The sequence below is a fragment of the Coccidioides posadasii genome, chromosome 2 (assembly GCF_018416015.2).
Source record: "Coccidioides posadasii str. Silveira chromosome 2, complete sequence".
Taxonomy (NCBI): domain Eukaryota; kingdom Fungi; phylum Ascomycota; class Eurotiomycetes; order Onygenales; family Onygenaceae; genus Coccidioides; species Coccidioides posadasii.
The window spans coordinates 1,276,209-1,294,672 of record NC_089408.1 but is presented as its reverse complement, the minus strand read 5'-3'; the positions used below and the strand labels follow the sequence as shown (position 1 = coordinate 1,294,672).

Here is an 18,464-nt window from a genome sequence, read left to right as displayed (position 1 = left end):
TTTCCGTTTTTGGGCGTCGGAGAGCAGCTGACGTTCCGCTTGATTTATATGCTAGGCGCCAACATCCCCGTCGGATCCTCGTCGGCGTGGTTTTTCGAGCAATGTGATATGGAATTGTTCTGGAATATCTTCTTTTCTCTATAACTCTCCTCCACACTGTTATATCTAGACCTGACACGCCTCGTGGTATGAGACTGCAAGAAAACAAGCTGTCATGAGTAAGAAGTTCAAATCTCAGGCTTCAAGCAGCCGAGCTGCCACTGGCGCCTTTGGCTCCGGGGCGTTTGGTGCTTTCTCCCAAACAAGTGCAGACAAAGGAGCTGTTCCTTCATCGTTATCTTACATTTTTGAACCGCCGGACTTGTCATTGATATCCCAACCACATGTGGTTGTTGCGTTCAAAAATCTGTCGAAGAAAGACAGTATTACCAAATCAAAAGCCCTGGAAGATCTTCTAGATTTTATCTGTGGCTCTGAGACCCAAGGAGTGAGGCCGGAAGAAGGCTTTCTAGAAGCTTGGGTGTGTGTTATCTATCTCCCATCTACTAGTAAAGTAATGAAGATGACAGTATCATTTATAATAATGCATTCTACCAGGCTAAATTATATCCTCGCATCTCTATAGATGCATTGCGGAGGGTTCGTCAGCTTGCTCATACACTTCAAGGATACATAGTGTCAACGACCGGAAAGCCGATAGCCCGCTTTCTCCCAAGAGTGATTGGGGCATGGCTCGCAGGCCTATACGACAATGACAAGTTAGCTGTCAAAGCTGCCCAGGACTCAATCCTTCGTGCTTTCCCTACCGAAGAAAAGAGACAGGCTATCTGGAATATTTACCAATCGGCAATCCTTGAATTTGTGGTTGACGCCGTTGTTCAGCAAACGCCTCTTACCCTGAGCGACGAACGAACCGTTAGCCCCGATGAGGCGAAAGCGAAGCATGCACGTGTAGTTGCTACTGCTCTACGAATCCTCGATAGGTTATTAGGTATTGAATAATCACTCCTCTCCCGCACAGTGCCATGCTAAATCGATCCTAGCCAAAACATCATCGGAGAACCTGGAGAAAGATTCCAGTCTGCTTCAAACGGTATTTGAGAGTCGTGCCTTGTGGCAATTTTCGCACCATGAAGATCCTTTTGTGCGCCGATCTTTATACGAGCTATGCCAAACATCTATTTCTGTGGCCAGCAGTTATATTGAATGGAAGACGATAAGTGCACAGCTACTCTCAAAATCTTTGGCTATCGACCAATACGGGTCAGCAGCTGCATTCTCGAATGTTTTACTGGCTTTGACACGATCCAACCCCCAAGTATGGACTATTTCCTATTCCGGAAAGACCGCTGCTTCAAAACGGCTCCTCCAATACATTAAAAAAGGTTCTCAAGGTGCTCCTCCTTTGTTTTGGCAGAATCTCCAGGATTTGGTTCAGATTATTCCAATAGAGGTTATAATTGCGGGGTCTCAAGATATGAAGACCAAATTGGAGTCTGCCTCTTCGGTCATGGAGGCATTCCTTGACGGCATTTCACATAGAGAGGAGCCGCGGTCAAACCTGTTCGCTGCCTGGTCCTCGTATATTCGGACCAGTCTCTGGGTTTTTGGGAGGATAGAAGACCCAGATTGTCGCCTGAGTTTTATGCAAAGCTGTATCTTTCCACTCGTGGAGCATTACGTTTTTCCTCCACCGGACCAGTCGAAGTGGATCATCCAAGATGACGCCGCAGCCGGCCTCTGTGCGGAATGCGTTGTTTCCGCTGCCAAATCTACCGACCATGATGTAATCTGCAAATTGTGGGCAGGTCTATCCGCCTCGCTCTCTGAAAATATAAAATTATCTGCACCAGAACAATCCCAAAATTATCAGACCTCTCAAAATTCGATATGTCTACAATCCAGTCGATTGTTTGGCCTGGAATCTCAAGTTGTGGATAAACTCAACGGACTCGATGATCTCTCGTTCGTCTCGAAGGTTCTCCATGATACGACTCTTGATCTATTCCAGACTGCATTGCAAATTCTGAAGTCCCGTAAAGGAAAACCTTACGGTGCCGCTGCAGTTATTCAGGAGGCTATTGCAAAAGTTCCACAATTTATAACAGACACAGATACTCTGCGTTCACTTTTAACTGAAGATATCCCTAGCCTTGTGTCGTCGCCGTCTTCGTATCAATTGGTTTCTGTTCTCTTTGCATGTCGAAACCATGAACAATTCCAATTCGCCCTGAAGAATTTAGTGGATGCTCTTCAGACATCAACCTTGGATGCAGGTACATTGCCAGGGCTGCGAGTGTTATTTTCTTCCGCCACTGTAGAGGATCTGAATTTCCATCCTCAATTGGAAACCTTAACTATGGGGAGACTGGATCCAGCTCTTAACGGCGACAAGGAAGCCTGGGACGATATTGTTGTAATCCTTGATAATGATGCTTTCTCCGCCGGAATCGCCGATCGTATCTTGAACCGTCTGGTGGAGAGCTTGTCGGTAGACATCGTTGTGATTGAAGTACTTCGTTCCCTCACAAAAATCGTCAACATGGATTCAACCAAGGCTTTTGTCACTGGCCCAGGAGGCTCCAAACTGATATCTAAACTGCTATTCCTTTCGGAATCTGATAACGAAGAAGTCGCGCAGCTCGCGGATTCTGTTCAGTCGACTATAACCTCATTAACCGGAGGGAAAGCTGCGTCCAAACCAACGGTGGACATCATTCAGAGCAGCTTTAATGATGTCGGGAAAGAATCGTTATCGTAAGTACCTAATGGATGTTCACATCTACCGGCCTTTTGCTTAATAGTTTTACAGCGTCGACACGTTAGCTACGATTGCCGAAGACCTCTTGCAGATTACTCATGAAGAAGGAGGCCTAAGTATATCAAGCTTATTTCCCAGTGAACAGCAATGGTCAGCCGCCTTGCAGCCATTTCTACAAACTCCGCCTCCACCGTCTCTCTCCATAATGAGTCCGCTTGGTGGCGCAGTATTTCTTGTAGAAAGACCAAACGAAGAAGGCGATTCCTCATCAGTGCCTCGTGACTCAAACCAGCTCACTTTAGCAGCTCGATTGGCACTATATGTTACGAAAATCCTTGATTCAACCAAGCTGGATGACATGGAACCTGAACTGCAGACAACGCTATTCTTGTACCTCCCACTTGTGGTTCAACTAATTGACGACGATTTGAATGTGGAGGGTTCCACCGGAGTCTTGCCTCTGCACACTCCAGAAACCCGGGATATCTTTGCTAGTCTTGTTTCTGAAGCTAGACATATTATAAATCAGTGGGTGTTGGCACTGGATGTTTCTATGCCCCTATCAGACAGTCAAGCGAGCACGAACGTTGTCGCCTTTTGGCAGAGCAAATTGGAGGAGCTACAGGGTAATACGCCTAGTGTGTATCGATTCGCAGACATGTACACTAGGATTTTGTCGGAAAGAGACGCTTTGGGGAAAACTACTTTCGCTGAATCTTCTCTAGAGCTTTCGCAGAGACTCCATAGCTCCTCCAACCCTTTCATTATGATTGCCGTTGTCACAGCCTTTAAAACATCTCTCACTGCCTCGCCTACAGTTGCTAATCTCTGCAACCGCCTCGTTGCGCAAGCCACTGGGCTTGAGGAGTTGCCTGAAATTGAAGGTCAGTATCATTATCATAACACCTCACCGTTTTAAGCTACTTACTCGTATAGGTCTCCATAAGTTAACTACTCTTAACGCTTTAACGCAGGGGGATGGTAAATTCGTCGCAAATATCCCAACTCAAAGATTGGTCTTCCTCGTGAAACATCTGATTACATGCCTGCAATCAGGACGATTATCCCTGAAGCTGGAAACGGAAGTCCTGAAGACCTTGACCACTGTATTGCCGCATATTAAAGAGATATATGGGTCCCATTGGACCGATATATTTGTGCTCCTCGAGTCATTATGGCAAAGCAGCAAGGAGTCTGACGAATACCTTCCAGCGTTACATGCATCGTTCCGTCTGTTCGCCTGCGTTAGAGATCTAGCAACAGGCGAGAGTAATGACGACCTTGAAGATGCATGGGCCGAATCGCAAAAGGGCCTTGCGGAAGTATTGATCGGACTCCTCTCTGCATTTGGTGAGTTATTCGTTTTAGCATCAATGTCATTAGCCTATGCTAACATTCCATACCTAGATCCGTCGTTCTATCCCGACATGCCATGGAGCATAACGATTGATCTTCTTGACTGGCAAATAAGGCAGATCAACGTTGACCATGTCCAGGACGTGACCGGCCTGTTCGCCACGCTTTCAATCCAAAGTAAAGGTGTTCAGCGGGCAGTCTATGATGTTTTGCATCGGATTATCCCTAAATCGCAGGAAGCACTGTCTTTCGATGTTGCTTTATCTGATGCTGTAGCCAATCTTCCCGATGAGCTAATTTCGCTTCTTCTTGACGCTCCGTCTGCGAGTATTCTGTCCGATTATTCCATTCAGGATGACATTTGGATGAGCATTCGTTGCTACCTGTTGAGTTGGAAGACAGTTTTTGACCATTTCGCCTTTTCGGTAAGCACTCTTCGTCGCTTTCTTTGCAGCTATCCTCGATTAACGTATATTTTGCATCAGTCTTTACCTGTTCAAGAGAGCTACTCCGCCAATATTAAAAAAAACAATTGCCTAAACCCACTACTAGACTTCACATTTGACTTCTTACAGTTGGCGCAAGGGAAGCTCGTTGATGCGTCCAAGTTTAATGTTCGCTCGTTCGAGTTGGATGAATCGGAATCGCCAGAGAAAGAAATACAGTGGCTGCTAACTCATATCTACTACCTCTGCTTGAGATATTTACCCAACCTGACGAAAAACTGGTGGTTATACAGTCAAAATCGCGTAAAGGGACCAGTGGAGGCGTGGACACAAAAATATGTAAGTGCCGGTCAATCTGAACATACGTCGAACCAGGCCCTAATATTGGACAGATTTCTCCTGTGGTGATAGAGGACTCGCTTCGAAGTGTGATGGAATGGCACAGTGCTCAAGATTGGACCAACGAGGAGCAAGCACTCCAAGTTAGAGTGTCTTACAAGGCCGCCGAAATCGTGGCAAGTATCGAAATAGACGAGGAATCTCCCACGACATCGATATCGATTTCTTTGCCGCCTACATACCCGCTGCTACAGGCCCTAGTGGTCGGTGGCTCTCGCGTAGCGGTCGACGACAAGAAATGGAAGAGCTGGCTATTGGCCATTCAAGGTGTCATCATGTTCTCCAACGGCAACCTAGTCGATGCTTTGCTTGCCTTCCGGAAGAATGTCCAGGGCGCTTTGAAAGGTCAAGGAGAATGTGCAATCTGCTATTCGGTCATTTCAACGAATATGGAAACGCCGAATAAGAAATGCGCAACGTGTAAGAACACGTTCCACTCAGACTGTCTGTTCCGGTGGTTTAGGAGTAGCAACTCAAGCAGCTGCCCATTGTGCAGGAACAATTTCCTTTACTCGTAAATGGATAGATGGGTGGGGATTGGTTGCATTTGGAGGTCATATGGGTGTTACAAGCATGACGGCTGATTAGACGTTAGAAATCGGGAAATGAAAAGCAATGGTTCTCAGGATCTTAGCATTCATGATTACGCTCTGATCTGATTTCCTTTCTTCCATCCAAAAAAATTGACCAGCCCCTTTTGCCGAATTTGGATATTCGTCAATCCACCCGGCAGGGCTAATTGTCCAATGAACTATGTAGTTGGCTCGCAGTGGATGTTCACAACTCGCAGATAACTTTGTCAATCCCCACACGCTGGCGCTCCCTCGCCCCATGGGGAATTGCTAATTACGCAATGCTCCGGATGGAGGTGCGGAAGGCAGCCATGGATATTGCAGCCACTAGGACTCCTTGTCACCATGAAGGACTGCTTGCATTTCAGCCGGTCGCAGTGAGGGGCGGGCTCTCTATTCGCCTGACAGGACGGTCCGTGCCTAAGGCGATGATGGGAATAACAAACTAGGATCCAACCACCCTTGAAATCGTTGGCGAGCACGAAAAACTCATGTCCCAGACCGAAATCCAACCCGTCATTTATACCATGTTTAGAAGAAACGAGGCTGGATGACAACTGCTTTCTTGCGATTGGATCCCTAGTAGAAACAAGGCAGCGAGAGGCGAAAGCAGAGGGACATCCTTAGAAGGTAGACCAGAGGAAGGATGGATATATAAGTGAGCCAAATTACCCATCCGAGGTAAAAGATTCGTCTCTACAATCAAACGATCTTGCGAATTCAGTAGATTCTTAAAGATAACAGAGCTGCGCCATCGACTTCAGAAATTTACCGGTCAGATACCTTTCTCTCCTTCATCTCCATCACAGTCATCTCGAGCTGAGCATAAGTAGACCTTAACCATGGCTCAACATACCCTGTCCCTGCCAGTTGATCAAATTGCCTGCGATTACTGCAGTAAGCAACCCCTGCTACCCTTCACAGGGAGATTTAGCGAAGCTAATGCACCGGCTTGAGATTAGTGAATGAAGTGTATGATCTTGGCTATTTCAATATGAAGCTGCCTGTTAAATTTTTTTTTTTACGTCAGTATTCCGTAAATTGAGATGTCAAATGTAATGCAGCAACGAGCGCAAAGTACGGAGCAGTCGACAACTGGGCGCGGCTGATCGGATCTGATAAGATTAACTAGCTGGTTAGGTAACCAAGTTACTTACATAGAATGCGGGGCAGCTTTGGTCCAGGAGCTTAGCAGACGACGCACCCAAGCACGGTCAAGATACAGCTACACTTCCTCGGTAGGCAAACCTAAGAGGACTGAATACGCGTCCAGATATTCTACTAACATTTAACTGCTTCTCTACACACTCCCATGTCGGCATCCCAAATCCCGAACCTAAACACCCTCCTGAGAAGTCGAGGTGGAGCTGGAAGAGGCCCTCGTCTCCGTGGGCGCGGAGCTCACACCGATAGCACCAGTGGTCACCATGGCCGATTCTCGCAAAATGATAAAGTAATTCAACAAACAGACAATGATGCAAGTGTTTCCAGATTAAGCGCCGTTGAGCTGGGATACTTGGATGACCCATTTGCGCGGGCGTTGAGCGGGAATGGTGGGATGCAAGGTGCTGGCGCCGGGAGAAGGTATCCGATCATTAATCGCGGTGAGTGGGTTTGCATAGATGTGTTGTCGGAGGTAGCGTTGGTCTGACTGAGCTCAATGGCTGAATTATGTGTAGGAACGTATGTCCGGACGGTCGCTATAGATGCCTTAGTCTCATTCTTCCTAGAGTCGCAGCCGGAGCCGAAAAGTAAGAGAAGAAAACGACAGATAATATCACTCGGAGCAGGGTCAGACACACGGGTCTTTCGATTACTGGCCGAGAAACAAATACCAGGTTCGGGCGAAGACTACTCCTTTGTCTACCACGAATTGGACTTTCCAACGAACACCGCCGCAAAGATCAGAACCATCCAGGCCTCTCCATTACTCTCCAACACGCTTCGGAAACATTCTTCAAATACAGACGGAGATATAATAATATCAGAAGAAGGGGACGCCCTGCATTCCACATACCTCCACATCCACCCCATCGACCTCCGCTCCCTCTCCTCCCTACCATCATGCCAGACAAGATTCGAAGGAATCGACACCACTCTCCCCACCCTCATAATTTCCGAATGCTGCCTAGTATACCTTTCTCCAACCGATGCTTCAAATGTCCTTTCTTACTTCACGACCCTATTCTCTCCCCAAGCGACCACGCTTCCATCCGCTGAATCTGACTCACCAACGCCCCTAGGGCTGGTCCTCTACGAACCCATCCGTCCGCATGACCCGTTCGGCAAGACAATGGTCACGAACCTTGCTGCGCGTGGCATACACCTCCAGACTCTGAACCAATACGCGACTCTTGGCCTGCAAAGAGACCGATTGCGAGCCGCGGGATTCGTCACGGGTGAAGGGGCGGCGGATATTGATTTTATCTGGGAGAAGTGGGTAAGTCGGGAGGAGAAGGAAAGAGTGGCTAGGTTGGAGATGCTAGATGAAATTGAAGAATGGCGGTTGTTGGCGAGGCATTACTGCGTGGCATGGGGATGGAGGGACGGAGAGGATAGGGGCGAGAATGTGGAACATGTGTTTGAGGCGTGGAGAGGTGTAGAAAATCAGCAAGATGAGGGTGTGATATGAGTAGTCGCGCTGGGAGGCCTGTCCAAGCCGCCGTTAATGAAAAAAAATAGCGGAGCCAAACCAGGCATGTATCCAGAGTGATCATCGGTTCATTTATTCCAATGCCGGTCCTCGAGACGATCAGGACAGGCCGCAGTCAGTGCCTATCTCGGAAGACAACGACTCCATGTTGTCAGTGAAAACTTACATGCGTTAGAAGCGGCAATAATGATATTCGTTTCTATCAACCGAAAAAAATATCTTTATTCCAAAGTTGTACTTTTAAAAGGATATGATAGTTCCCGAAAGAAGGACTCGACAACGGTCGATACGCCAAAAAATAAAAGAAAGGTTCATAAGGGCCTAAAGAACGCGCCTTATTCGCCCTTAATTTGGGCACTTCACTCCGATATATTGCTCCAAACAAAGCTTCCAACGGACAAACGTTGCCAAGCCAACAAAGCAGAACAGAATAGGCGAATAGAAAAATCTCAACAACCACAAAATACCTTCCAATCTTTTAAATTTTTTCAAAAGAAGGCAACATCAATCTCATAAACATCTGGAAGGTAAATTACAAAATATATACAAGAAGGTAGAAATGGGGGGTATCAGAAATTGGGTTAAAAAAATATATATAAGCATTGGGTGTGACCCTCAATCGTATAAGCCAGTCCAAAGACAAAGGTATAAAACATCCATCATAAACACCTAACACAGACATGAATCTCATATAGTTAAAAGAAAGTATATAAGAAGTGAAAGGGGATTCCTGTACGGAGTACAGAGAAGGCCGAAAAAAAAAAAATAAAAATAAAAAATAAAGGGGTATGTAGAATTAACAAATAGGTAAAACAAAGTTGTGATGGAAGCAGATCTTATCCGATCTACCGCTGGTAGAAAGCTGCTGGAGTATCGGTCGCCCTAAATCTTTTCTAGAAACCGAGGAAGAGCGAAACAAGGATGAAACTAGCGGTCAGACTCAGGATGGATAAGCTGGTCGCGGAGGCACCACCAACGGGCGGTGAGGAAGCGGTCGGGGGTAGAGTTGCTGATGAAATGGCGGTCGTCGAGTTCGAGGCCCTAAAGAATGTCGAACTCGGGTTTTCAACAAAGACGTGCGGTGAGACGGTGACGGCCTTATAATCATGTGTGGTTACAATACTAGACTTTGCAGAAGTTGTCGAAGCGATTGTCGACGTTGTTTCTTCAGAGGAGGAGGTTGAGCTTACGATGCTTGTGGTTGTTTGGGCGGGAGTCGACGATGTCGCCTCATCTGTTGTTGGCGTTGGCTCGGGAGCCGATGTGGTCGTCTCGGGCACTTCGTCGTCGTCGTCGTCGCCGTCGTACTTGTCCCCGTCCTCACCTTCATCATCGTCGTCGTCATCATCTTCAGATCCTCCATTGCTACCCTTACCAGCTTCAAAGACGACGACGTTGGCTTTGCCACCCTTGGGGACAGTCACGACACAGAAGGAAGCTCCACCTGCGCCCTCTTCGGTGCTTCCGGTAACTTCATTGATACTGTTCTTAGCAGGGTCGATCTGACAAGGAAGTCCATTGCATCCGTCGCCATCACATTCGATTTTCACGCCGAACGACGGGCTCTCGTCACGGAAAGGAGTTTCGGGCTCCAAGTAGATCGGATTCCAGCCGATTTTAAGGAATGTCTGCCCTTTGCTGTCCATGTTGGCCCCGGCAACGTAAGGTGCCCAATTTCCCCAAGGGTGGTCCTTTGTACCCCAAACACAGGCTGTCTCGGTGTCCTTTCCGGGCGGGTTGATGTAATAACTGTAGACACGGTGAGCAATAAAAGAGACTTCAAACTACAAAACACACTTACTGAGCCGCAGTAGAACACCAGTAGTCAGGGTCAGGGACCGCAAGCTTGGCAGAGCCGTCAACGCTAGTTGGGATCAACATGGCTTCATTTCCGGGGAGGACAGTCTGGCAAAACGACACAACACCGCCAGCATCGTTCTTTGCAACAACGGGGCCCGATGCCTCGACACAGTATGGCTTGTTGGGGAATGGTTTAGAAATCTTGCCATCCTCATCGCAATAGAGACCGCCATTCTAAGGAAAACTCAGTAAAAAGGGAAATTACCTGTGAAGCATAACTGTAAGATTTGCAATACGTACCATGGACTGCGGATAAGTGTAGGAGGTAGCCTTAGGATCCCACTGGGCCATGACCATTCCAGGTGGACAAGCATAAGGACAATAGTTTCCGGGTTCACACGGCTGGTCAGGGCTCATAGCCCAGCCGGCATTCTCCTCGTTGGGTGTAACGGCAACCAGACCAGCATCAGACGGAAACTCGCATTGTCCTCCGCGTTTCTTGAGCGGTTTGCTCCTGGCGACATCATGTGGTTTCTGGACAGGCGAGATTGCCGCGCGATGGTGGAAATGATGATGCTTCAAGCCAAAGCCATCCTTCGGGGCGTTCACAACACCGCCATGGATATGACTGTGACCATGGCCATGACCGTGGCGGTGTCCGGCCTGTGAGACCGAGGCGAAAAGAAGGACGAGCGTCCAAGCTCTCGAGAGAACGGAGTGCGATTTCATCGGCTCCCGTTTGCGAACAAACTTCAAAGGAAAGAAACTCCACCACCAATACCGCAACAAATGCCTTCGAGCTTAGCTTTTCTGGACGGAGGCGCAATTCTCGTTATAGTCAGCGACGCAATCGCAAGGGAGAGAATCGACAAGGAGCGAACGAGCGTATATACTCGAAAATCGAACGAAAATCGACAGAAAGAATGAAGAAAGAAGAAAGAAAGGGCCGACGTTAAAGGAGCGATGGGGCCGAAGACGGAGATATGATGTGTTTTAAAGGAGAGACGAAATGAAACGAATCGCGACGGCGAGATTTGACAGACAGAGAGCAAGAAGAAGCTCTTCCAAGGGGGTCGGAAAGGCAGGCTAAGCACTATTTTTTAGTAGCAGATGCCGGCAATGGGCTAACCAGACTATTAGGTCGGGTTCGGCAGCTGGCAGCCTATGATCGGCCTCCATGCTAGTGCGGATACAGCGTCTGCCCCGCGATGTGCACGCCCAACACGGCGCCAACACCTGCGCTGCTCCCGCCTGGTCTGGCAGCCATGGCTGTTGCTGGTGCATGCAGCACGGGGAGCGTCATGCATCGCATCGTCCAGCGCACTCTTGGAACAACAGTCAGATGATCAAGATCGTAACCGTACCTTTCCCTCCCTTCCACGATGCTGTGCGTGACCCCAATGCAATGCCTGCTGGCTTGTCGCCAACCTTGCGCTGGAAGCTGGGCAGTCGACCCCTCGAGTCCCGATTGGGTTAGCTCGCACCTCGCCAATCAGACACCGTGGAAATTCTGGATTAATGCGGTATAGCGCCAGGGGTTGAGATTGGGATCATCTGTCCGCTGTCCAATCAGCTCCCTTTTCTGCACACGACACTCTCCAGAGCTTTTTTCCCCGATCTTGAATCAGTGGCTAGGGTTAGGGCTAGGGTTAGGGCTGTACCCCCCGGTCTTGCGCTTCTGGGGAGGTTGGAGTCTAGGTACCTGTCTGACAGAGAGCTCTCCACATCTCTCCATCTCAGCCATGCTTGTCCCCCAAATGCCGCCGCAGATCAGGCCTAGCCTTGAGAGCCCCTGTGGAGGTGGACTTTGAGGGTGCTAGATCGCATGCAATGGATGTTTTGAAATTTGCCTGCCGCACAATGACAGCTCAGGAGTGAATTACACGGCGAAAAGAGCGCCTTTGTACTCCGTCCGACCAAGCAGCGCACTTGAATCGAGGACGTATGTAGAATTCTGTCGCTCAAAACAGGAGGACAGGAATTTGGAGAGAATGTGCCACCACCCCTCCCCCCCCCCTTTTTTTTTTTCCCCCCCCCTGACTGTGTTGGCTAGTTGCATGATAGGGCCGCTGCTACTGCCCTTAGGCTGAGGGATGTGTGTCCTTATTAGGGTCAAGAATCGCCTGAAGTACAAGCAAGATAAGCAGTATAATGTTGAGCTTGGGGTAGTAAACAAATTGTTATCCTCCATACTCAGCTACACTAACTATGGAGTAAATTGTAGTGATTTTCACAGCAACAGGGGCGCTGTCACAAGTAGTGTTGCAAACAAAGGAAACAGCGGATGTTTCTTGTTGAGTGTTTTGTGTACAGCGGACAAAGGATGTTAGACACATGTGGGGTACCGTTGTAAGGGAGGCCAATTGAAGTTATATAGATGATAAGCACATGTGAGCTAGGTCGACGAAAAAATTCCCGCTATGTTGAGTGATGCCAAGCGCTCATGAAAGATGGAACTTGCCAGAGCATATGTCCAGTATGTACGATAGCAACGGCACAGCTTTTTAAAGATCTCAATTACCTAACAGGAGCTATTCTATGTACGGAATACTGCAGTATGGTCTTGTGACATGCGGATAGTAAATATGGCTGTATCCTAAGCTATGGTCATGGCATTGCCTGTACAATTCCGGGGAATTGGCATTGATAGATCACAAAGCATAGCTCACACATACAAAGCCATTCAAAACCACTGAAGCAAAAGTTGCACAAATGCGATGAAGGGAACCAGAAAGAAGTGAAATCACTCTTCTAATTCTATAGTGTTCTGAGTACTCTGAGCCTTCCAAACCCATCTCAATGATATTTGCCGAATCCGCCCATTCTACGGGGTCCAAGAGGTGATATACAAAGTACTTGTAGCTAGTCAGTTCGCTCATATCAAACCAACCTGTCGAATCAACCTTCAGATAGTAGACATATCGAGATTTACGTCAGTAGGAATGAGTGTCTTGAAACAAGAAATGGGGTCGTCCGTAATGTTGAAGGGGAAGAATTTTGATGTAGTACTTGACAGCAACAATGGAGACGTTGCTAGTAATGATGTTAGCTCGGAACAAGGCAATATCAAACGGACAAAGAAAGAGACAAAGGCAAACAACTTGTCTTCAGATATGCTACTGGCCCTGGAAGATAGCCTTAAAGCGAGTGCTTCTCCAGTGATTTATGCCAGGTGCTTGTTGGAGATAGTTGGGCTAGTGAGGTAGCCACGGAGTACACAAGTTGTTTATGTCCCAAGAGTTGGACCTAACATCAAACTTGTTGGTAGGCCTTCTGTTTGACACAGCCTTTGTTTGAGATTATTTATCATATCTTCCAAATTTGGAACAAGGAGAAAAGCGAAAAACTTCATTCCTCAGAAGACCCTCATTAGCAACATGGAGCAGGATTTTGAAGTCTCTACATAATGCTGGGCTTTGCGGATGGAAAAGACGTATACGAAGTATGCTACCATGGCTTCCCAAATCGGGCCAGAATCTCCATGGGATCCTCGCTTTGAAGCCATATATCTAGAACATCTTTTGACGGTATCCAGATCATACCGACCATACCAGCTGCATTCACGATTTTTACCCCTTCCTGGCTTGCGCGAGACCGTGGTATAACCATCATCCACTCTCTCACGAGAACCAGGCTATGGGAATAATCAGGTTCGTCAACACCAGCGGCGGCTAGAAGTTCCCTGTAAATCGAAAAGATATCGTTTCCCGCAGGCGATGGAGATAGCTTCCTGGCAATATGCTGGAACGGGATATTGGGAACTCTGCCTGAACCTCATGAAGAGCGACGCATTAGGCTTATTTTCGTCCCTCGCATCCAATAAATACGAAGGACAGGGAAAGTATGCGAACAAATAACCCACCATTCTCAATGCCATACGTATCCGGGAAAAGGTCATGGACATCTCTCGCGGGGCGTGGAAGCAATTGCAAATGTCGATGCGGCAACGACCAACCTCCTTGGACTCCACCGTTGTAGATAACTATGTACGGACTTTCCAACTTGCAGAGCACACTCCATGCGGCTGCCAGGTCCGATGCGGAAAGAGGTTCGATCTGGGGTTTGTATTCGTTCGTGTGCAAGACGAACTGCGGCCGGACGACGCAGAACTTGTTGAACCGCAACGTGTGTTCCGCGCCGACATGCTCGAGAACGAAGTCGGGAGGATCCCTAGCGAACGGACTGGGAGTGTCTTGTTGCCTGTCGGACTGCGCCTTGGCCTCCTTGATATCGACTTGTGGCTTCTTCGTTAGGCTAGAGGCAATGCGGAATTGAAGCTAGTAAAATCGTCGCAAATGATAGTTTACACCATGGTCAGTCTCTTTTTCCTTGTTCATCTTGTGTGGCAGGGCTGGAGCAGAGACATTGGCTATTTCCCGAAGAGAGGTTTTGGCCATGTCTTTTGATTTTCTCTTTTTGCCTTACATTGAATGGCTGGGCGGGAACATGGATGGGCGGCGCATCTTTGAAGATTATGCTACCACACTGAACAAGTTTGTCAAACTGTCGAAGGGCTCGAGATTCAAGGTCCTCCATTGTCCGTAGTTGAGGCATGAAGCGAAGTGTCCTGGCGTGGACCACTATCCGAGGCCTAATTGGACAAAAGAAGTCTGGGACCAAGCTAATTATGGGTTAATTACTCCGTACAGCAACCTTGGTCAACTATTCAGAATTTGTTCACTGATGTTGCTTGTTCCCGACTGCACGCGCACAACAAACCGCACGTGCAGTGTGATATTACTCGCATTTTTGACGGTACTGTGGACGGAGTACTCTGTACTCCGTAGTCAAGCACTTAACTAGCGCCAAGCCTCACTCGTAATGCTCAATGACATCAAATGTCGTCATGAAAATGCAAGAGATCGTGTCCAATGACCCTGATGCTGATCCGTCCTCCGAAGGGCCAGTCGTATTTGCCAGAGGGAGTCGCCTGTGCAAAGGCTTGTGTTTCTCGAGTTCTAAAGTTGCATTTGGTGCTGGAACACTGACCAGAAACTCTACAGTATTTATTTGATTCTGGCCTGAACAGTGATAAGAGTGCAGCTTGGAGTAGTGTCGAGGCCTGTGAGCCCCAGGATTTATGCCAAGAGCTCTCTACATTCCTGTGCAATTATTATGGTCGTTTAGTTATGATTAGTGAAGGCGACGTACCAAAGCAAGCTTAATTCTTGAGTCTGGCGCCCTTCACTTCATCAACCAGCTAGATTCAGTTCCCTCTTTGGCTCCTCAGGGACTTCCTTTACACTGTTCTATGGGAAAGTGGATGCCCATGCACCTTCTCCCTGCCTTCCTCTGAGATATCCACGGGAAAATAGGTAAAGATGTGATTATGCCTTTATATACGAGGCTTCATCAGCATGCAGACTTTCGAGGTCGACCCAATTGAACTTCACCCCTGGGGAACGGACATGAGGTGGAAATATATGGAATTTCCCCTACGGGTTGGCATGTCTGTTGTGCTTGGCAGCAATAACAACCTCCTGACGTTTTCTGAGCTCAAAAATCCCTAGGAATTGGAGAGGTCATGTCATCATAACACGCTGAGGAAGAGAGTACAGCAGCATTTCAGATGTCACTGAGGTGTTTCCTATGCAATGATCGGAGCGAAAGATTGCCAAGAGCCCTACTATTCATAAGGATCACAATCAAACCAGAACACTATTCTAGATGGGAGCTTCAGGCCCAAAATTAGCACAGGTGAGCTGGTAACCTCACTGCGTCAGATATCAATGCCACTTGGGTCCTGTTCAATGGCTCGAATGTCGATCGATACGCGACCATTCTCGGTTATCCATAGACCTTACTACCGAAGGCGTTCTATATATGAAAAGTAAGTTGAATATATCACCTGGAGTATGTTGGATAAAATCAAGTGTCCTGCAAACCCTTTGTGATAGTTACATTCCGATTCTGTGCAAGCCATTCTGGGGAAGATATGGCCTTGTCTCCAAGTGCTGGTTGGTGTCACATTCTCAGGCTTAGAGAACAATGTTATTTTGTTTCTCGAAGCAGGGAGCAACAATGGATGCTTGGATTGGGGATGTCTTAGCTGGGTCATGTTAAGGGGTTATTGAAGCCAAAGACGGAAATGGAAAAGATGTGACTGAATTGCTAAATAAGGGGCCGAAGGGGTGAGAGAGAGTCCGGTGGAGTTTTGCCGGATTGGAGGCCTTGCTTGAAAATCGGTTTCTTTTTCAAGGACCTTTCAGATCTCAGTAAGTCCTTCTGGCTAAAGCTGGGTAGAAAGGTGCCTGCAAGATCCAATTATTAATAGTGCTGAAGGGTACGGAGTACAAGTTGAGCCCGGGTTTGATTGCAGTGTTGATGGCCGTACAATTAGAGCAAGCTTGAGAGTTAAGGTGCCAAGAGCGATGTGGTCATTGGAGGAGTGAACCAACTAAACTAATGCGCTCATCTACCCGCTCATTGTATCATTCAACTCCTATTTACTTCGCATCTTTTGTTACTGCTCAGCAATCTCTTGTCTCTGCATGTTTCGCCGCAGCTAGATCAAATGGCACTTCAGCAAGGAAGCTCTTCTCGTCGCCAGACCCTTCCTCCCAGCCAGGTGGATTGTATATGGTGGAAGAAGGGCTACTGCTATCGGGGCACCAAATGCTACTTCCGTCATGACGCAGCTCTCGCGGGGATTGACAAGGATAAGGACAGCCCGCGGACTGCCAAATCCACAGAACCAGGTGAGAGACTGAACCATTATGATTTCCTCAAGCATGCCAGTGCCGTCATGGGGCAGTCAAAATAACTGTAACGATTTACTTTAGGGGTATCTCGATCTCCAGAGCCCGCTTCCCCCTCCACGGGACCCGCCCAGCCACGGGAATCATGTGCAATCTGTCTGGAGGTGCCGGTCACTTATGGGCTTCTGATCCATTGTGATCATGTTTTCTGCCTGGGTATGTAAATGTCATATATCAGTTGTTACCTTTTGGATCGGAACTCTCGATTCATCGATCGTCATCATGAAGCTAATCTGCTATTTATAGATTGCATTCGCAGCTGGCGCTCCTCCTCGAACAACGAACAACCCGAAGACCCTGATTACATGACAGACCAAGCCGCGCTTTCGAAAACTACAAAGACTTGTCCGTTATGCAGGAAAAAGAGTACCTTCATCGTCCCAAGTTCCATATTTCCCACTCCGCCGATTGCCGATAGTTCGGCAAGCACACAAGATAAGAAGCCTGCTAGCGGGCAAAACAACTTGGAAGGTGCGGAAGAAATTAAGAACCCCGTTAAAGAGGAAATCATACAAGGTTATCTCTCGAGATTAAAGAAAATACCCTGCCGATACTTCAACGAGGAAGTTAGGCGCTGGCGCGAAGCTATAACTAGGTTTGAGACTGGGCACACAGCATCTCAGCCCCTGCCCGAGTTGAGCTTCCAGCCACAGTGCTACTTTGCGAACGAGTGCCATTACGCCCACACTGATCCCCTCACGAACGAACCATATATTTTTTCTCAACTTGAAATTAGACGCATGAAGCGCAAAAGAGCCGAGGAGAGGAATCGACAGCTCAGAGCCCGATTCCATTATGGACCTGCCGAACAGTTGGAAATGTTGACACGCACCATCGAAGCGTTTTCCTTCAACGACGATGCCACAAGAGACTCGTCATTCCCCAACGGATCGGGGCATTCTTTGTCTCCCTTTTCAGAACCTGAAGATGAGTTGCAAGAGCTGGGTATTATGCTTTCATTGTCAAGGCTAAGACCTATCGGTCATCCCGGGCCTGTTGACGACCCATTCGATTCCGATTACGACGGTGTCCTTTTTATGGACTCTGGTCTCGATGACTGCGATAGCGACTTTGAAGATTATGAAACTGTGGCCTATTAGTTCGCCCTCGCATCGATGGCATTGACATTGAGTGGAAAACCTAAACTTTGAATAACAACCCAAATGTTCATTTTCCTTATTCACGTTGATGGGGTTAATTGGAGGATGGATATGGGGCTTCGTTTATGAATCCATGGTTTGCTTCAACGGCGTTTGTCGCGATGGAGTTATTTCTGGGTTATACATATGTAACTAGGTAGTTCGCTTTTTCCTCTTTTTTTCAGCACAGGATGCTCACCAATCTGAGAATGTGAGTTTGCGGCCCTTAATAGTTTAGAGAAGTTACTGCTTACTGATTGAAGAAAAACCATCTCACTCCTGTCCAGAAGTGCACTATCTCGAAGGCCAAAGCTCCTCGAAACTTAAAAGGAGACGGAGATCCCATTAAAAGGATCGGCAGATCACCAGCTTCAGGTTTCCCAGAATCTCGGGGCATGTCGCGCGGAGAGAAACAACCGAGAAAGCCCTTTGGACTAAAGGTGAGAGAAATGCTCTCGTTGCCGTGGCTCCAATTCCGCTCGGGCGAGCGACGGGTTGACCAGCCGGGCTGCGATGTGAGATGACATGCCTTACAATCTTCCAGGCAAAGGAGTTGACTCGATCTTATATATTATCGGTG

The 18,464-nt window shown here is 47.8% G+C and overlaps 5 protein-coding genes across 5 annotated transcripts; 3 read left to right on the top strand and 2 right to left on the bottom strand.

The window, feature by feature from the left end:
- The first annotated feature begins 98 nt into the window (after nucleotides 1–98).
- On the top strand, nucleotides 99–5,792 carry D8B26_002941 (uncharacterized protein). The gene is made up of 8 exons (XM_003068760.2): nucleotides 99–520; nucleotides 598–991; nucleotides 1,044–2,757; nucleotides 2,813–3,645; nucleotides 3,698–4,111; nucleotides 4,169–4,542; nucleotides 4,603–4,902; nucleotides 4,956–5,792. Exons 1-8 carry the CDS (start codon nucleotides 215–217, stop codon nucleotides 5,478–5,480), a joined length of 4,860 nt encoding a protein of 1,619 aa, XP_003068806.2. The 5' UTR covers nucleotides 99–214; the 3' UTR covers nucleotides 5,481–5,792.
- Nucleotides 5,793–6,742: 950 nt separating this feature from the next.
- Nucleotides 6,743–8,395, top strand: PPM1 (carboxy methyl transferase for protein phosphatase 2A). The gene is made up of 2 exons (XM_003068761.2): nucleotides 6,743–7,138; nucleotides 7,214–8,395. Exons 1-2 carry the CDS (start codon nucleotides 6,847–6,849, stop codon nucleotides 8,164–8,166), a joined length of 1,245 nt encoding a protein of 414 aa, XP_003068807.2. The 5' UTR covers nucleotides 6,743–6,846; the 3' UTR covers nucleotides 8,167–8,395.
- Nucleotides 8,396–8,445: 50 nt separating this feature from the next.
- Nucleotides 8,446–10,904, bottom strand: D8B26_002939 (uncharacterized protein). Its single transcript, XM_066123995.1, has 4 exons — nucleotides 10,288–10,904; nucleotides 9,989–10,221; nucleotides 9,378–9,936; nucleotides 8,446–9,284 (listed from the first exon to the last, which is right to left on the bottom strand). Exons 1-4 carry the CDS (start codon nucleotides 10,714–10,716, stop codon nucleotides 9,081–9,083), a joined length of 1,425 nt encoding a protein of 474 aa, XP_065980070.1. The 5' UTR covers nucleotides 10,717–10,904; the 3' UTR covers nucleotides 8,446–9,080.
- Nucleotides 10,905–13,363: 2,459 nt separating this feature from the next.
- On the bottom strand, nucleotides 13,364–14,523 carry D8B26_002938 (uncharacterized protein; the record flags this gene model as incomplete). The annotated part of the gene is made up of 3 exons (XM_003068763.2): nucleotides 13,364–13,754; nucleotides 13,850–14,264; nucleotides 14,413–14,523. The coding sequence occupies 3 exons, from the start codon at nucleotides 14,521–14,523 to the stop codon at nucleotides 13,435–13,437; spliced, it is 846 nt and encodes a 281-aa protein (XP_003068809.2). The 3' UTR covers nucleotides 13,364–13,434.
- A 1,947-nt stretch (nucleotides 14,524–16,470) lies between these two features.
- Nucleotides 16,471–18,171, top strand: D8B26_002937 (uncharacterized protein). Its single transcript, XM_003068764.2, has 3 exons — nucleotides 16,471–16,685; nucleotides 16,770–16,901; nucleotides 16,992–18,171. Exons 1-3 carry the CDS (start codon nucleotides 16,502–16,504, stop codon nucleotides 17,843–17,845), a joined length of 1,170 nt encoding a protein of 389 aa, XP_003068810.1. The 5' UTR covers nucleotides 16,471–16,501; the 3' UTR covers nucleotides 17,846–18,171.
- The last annotated feature ends 293 nt before the right edge of the window (nucleotides 18,172–18,464 follow it).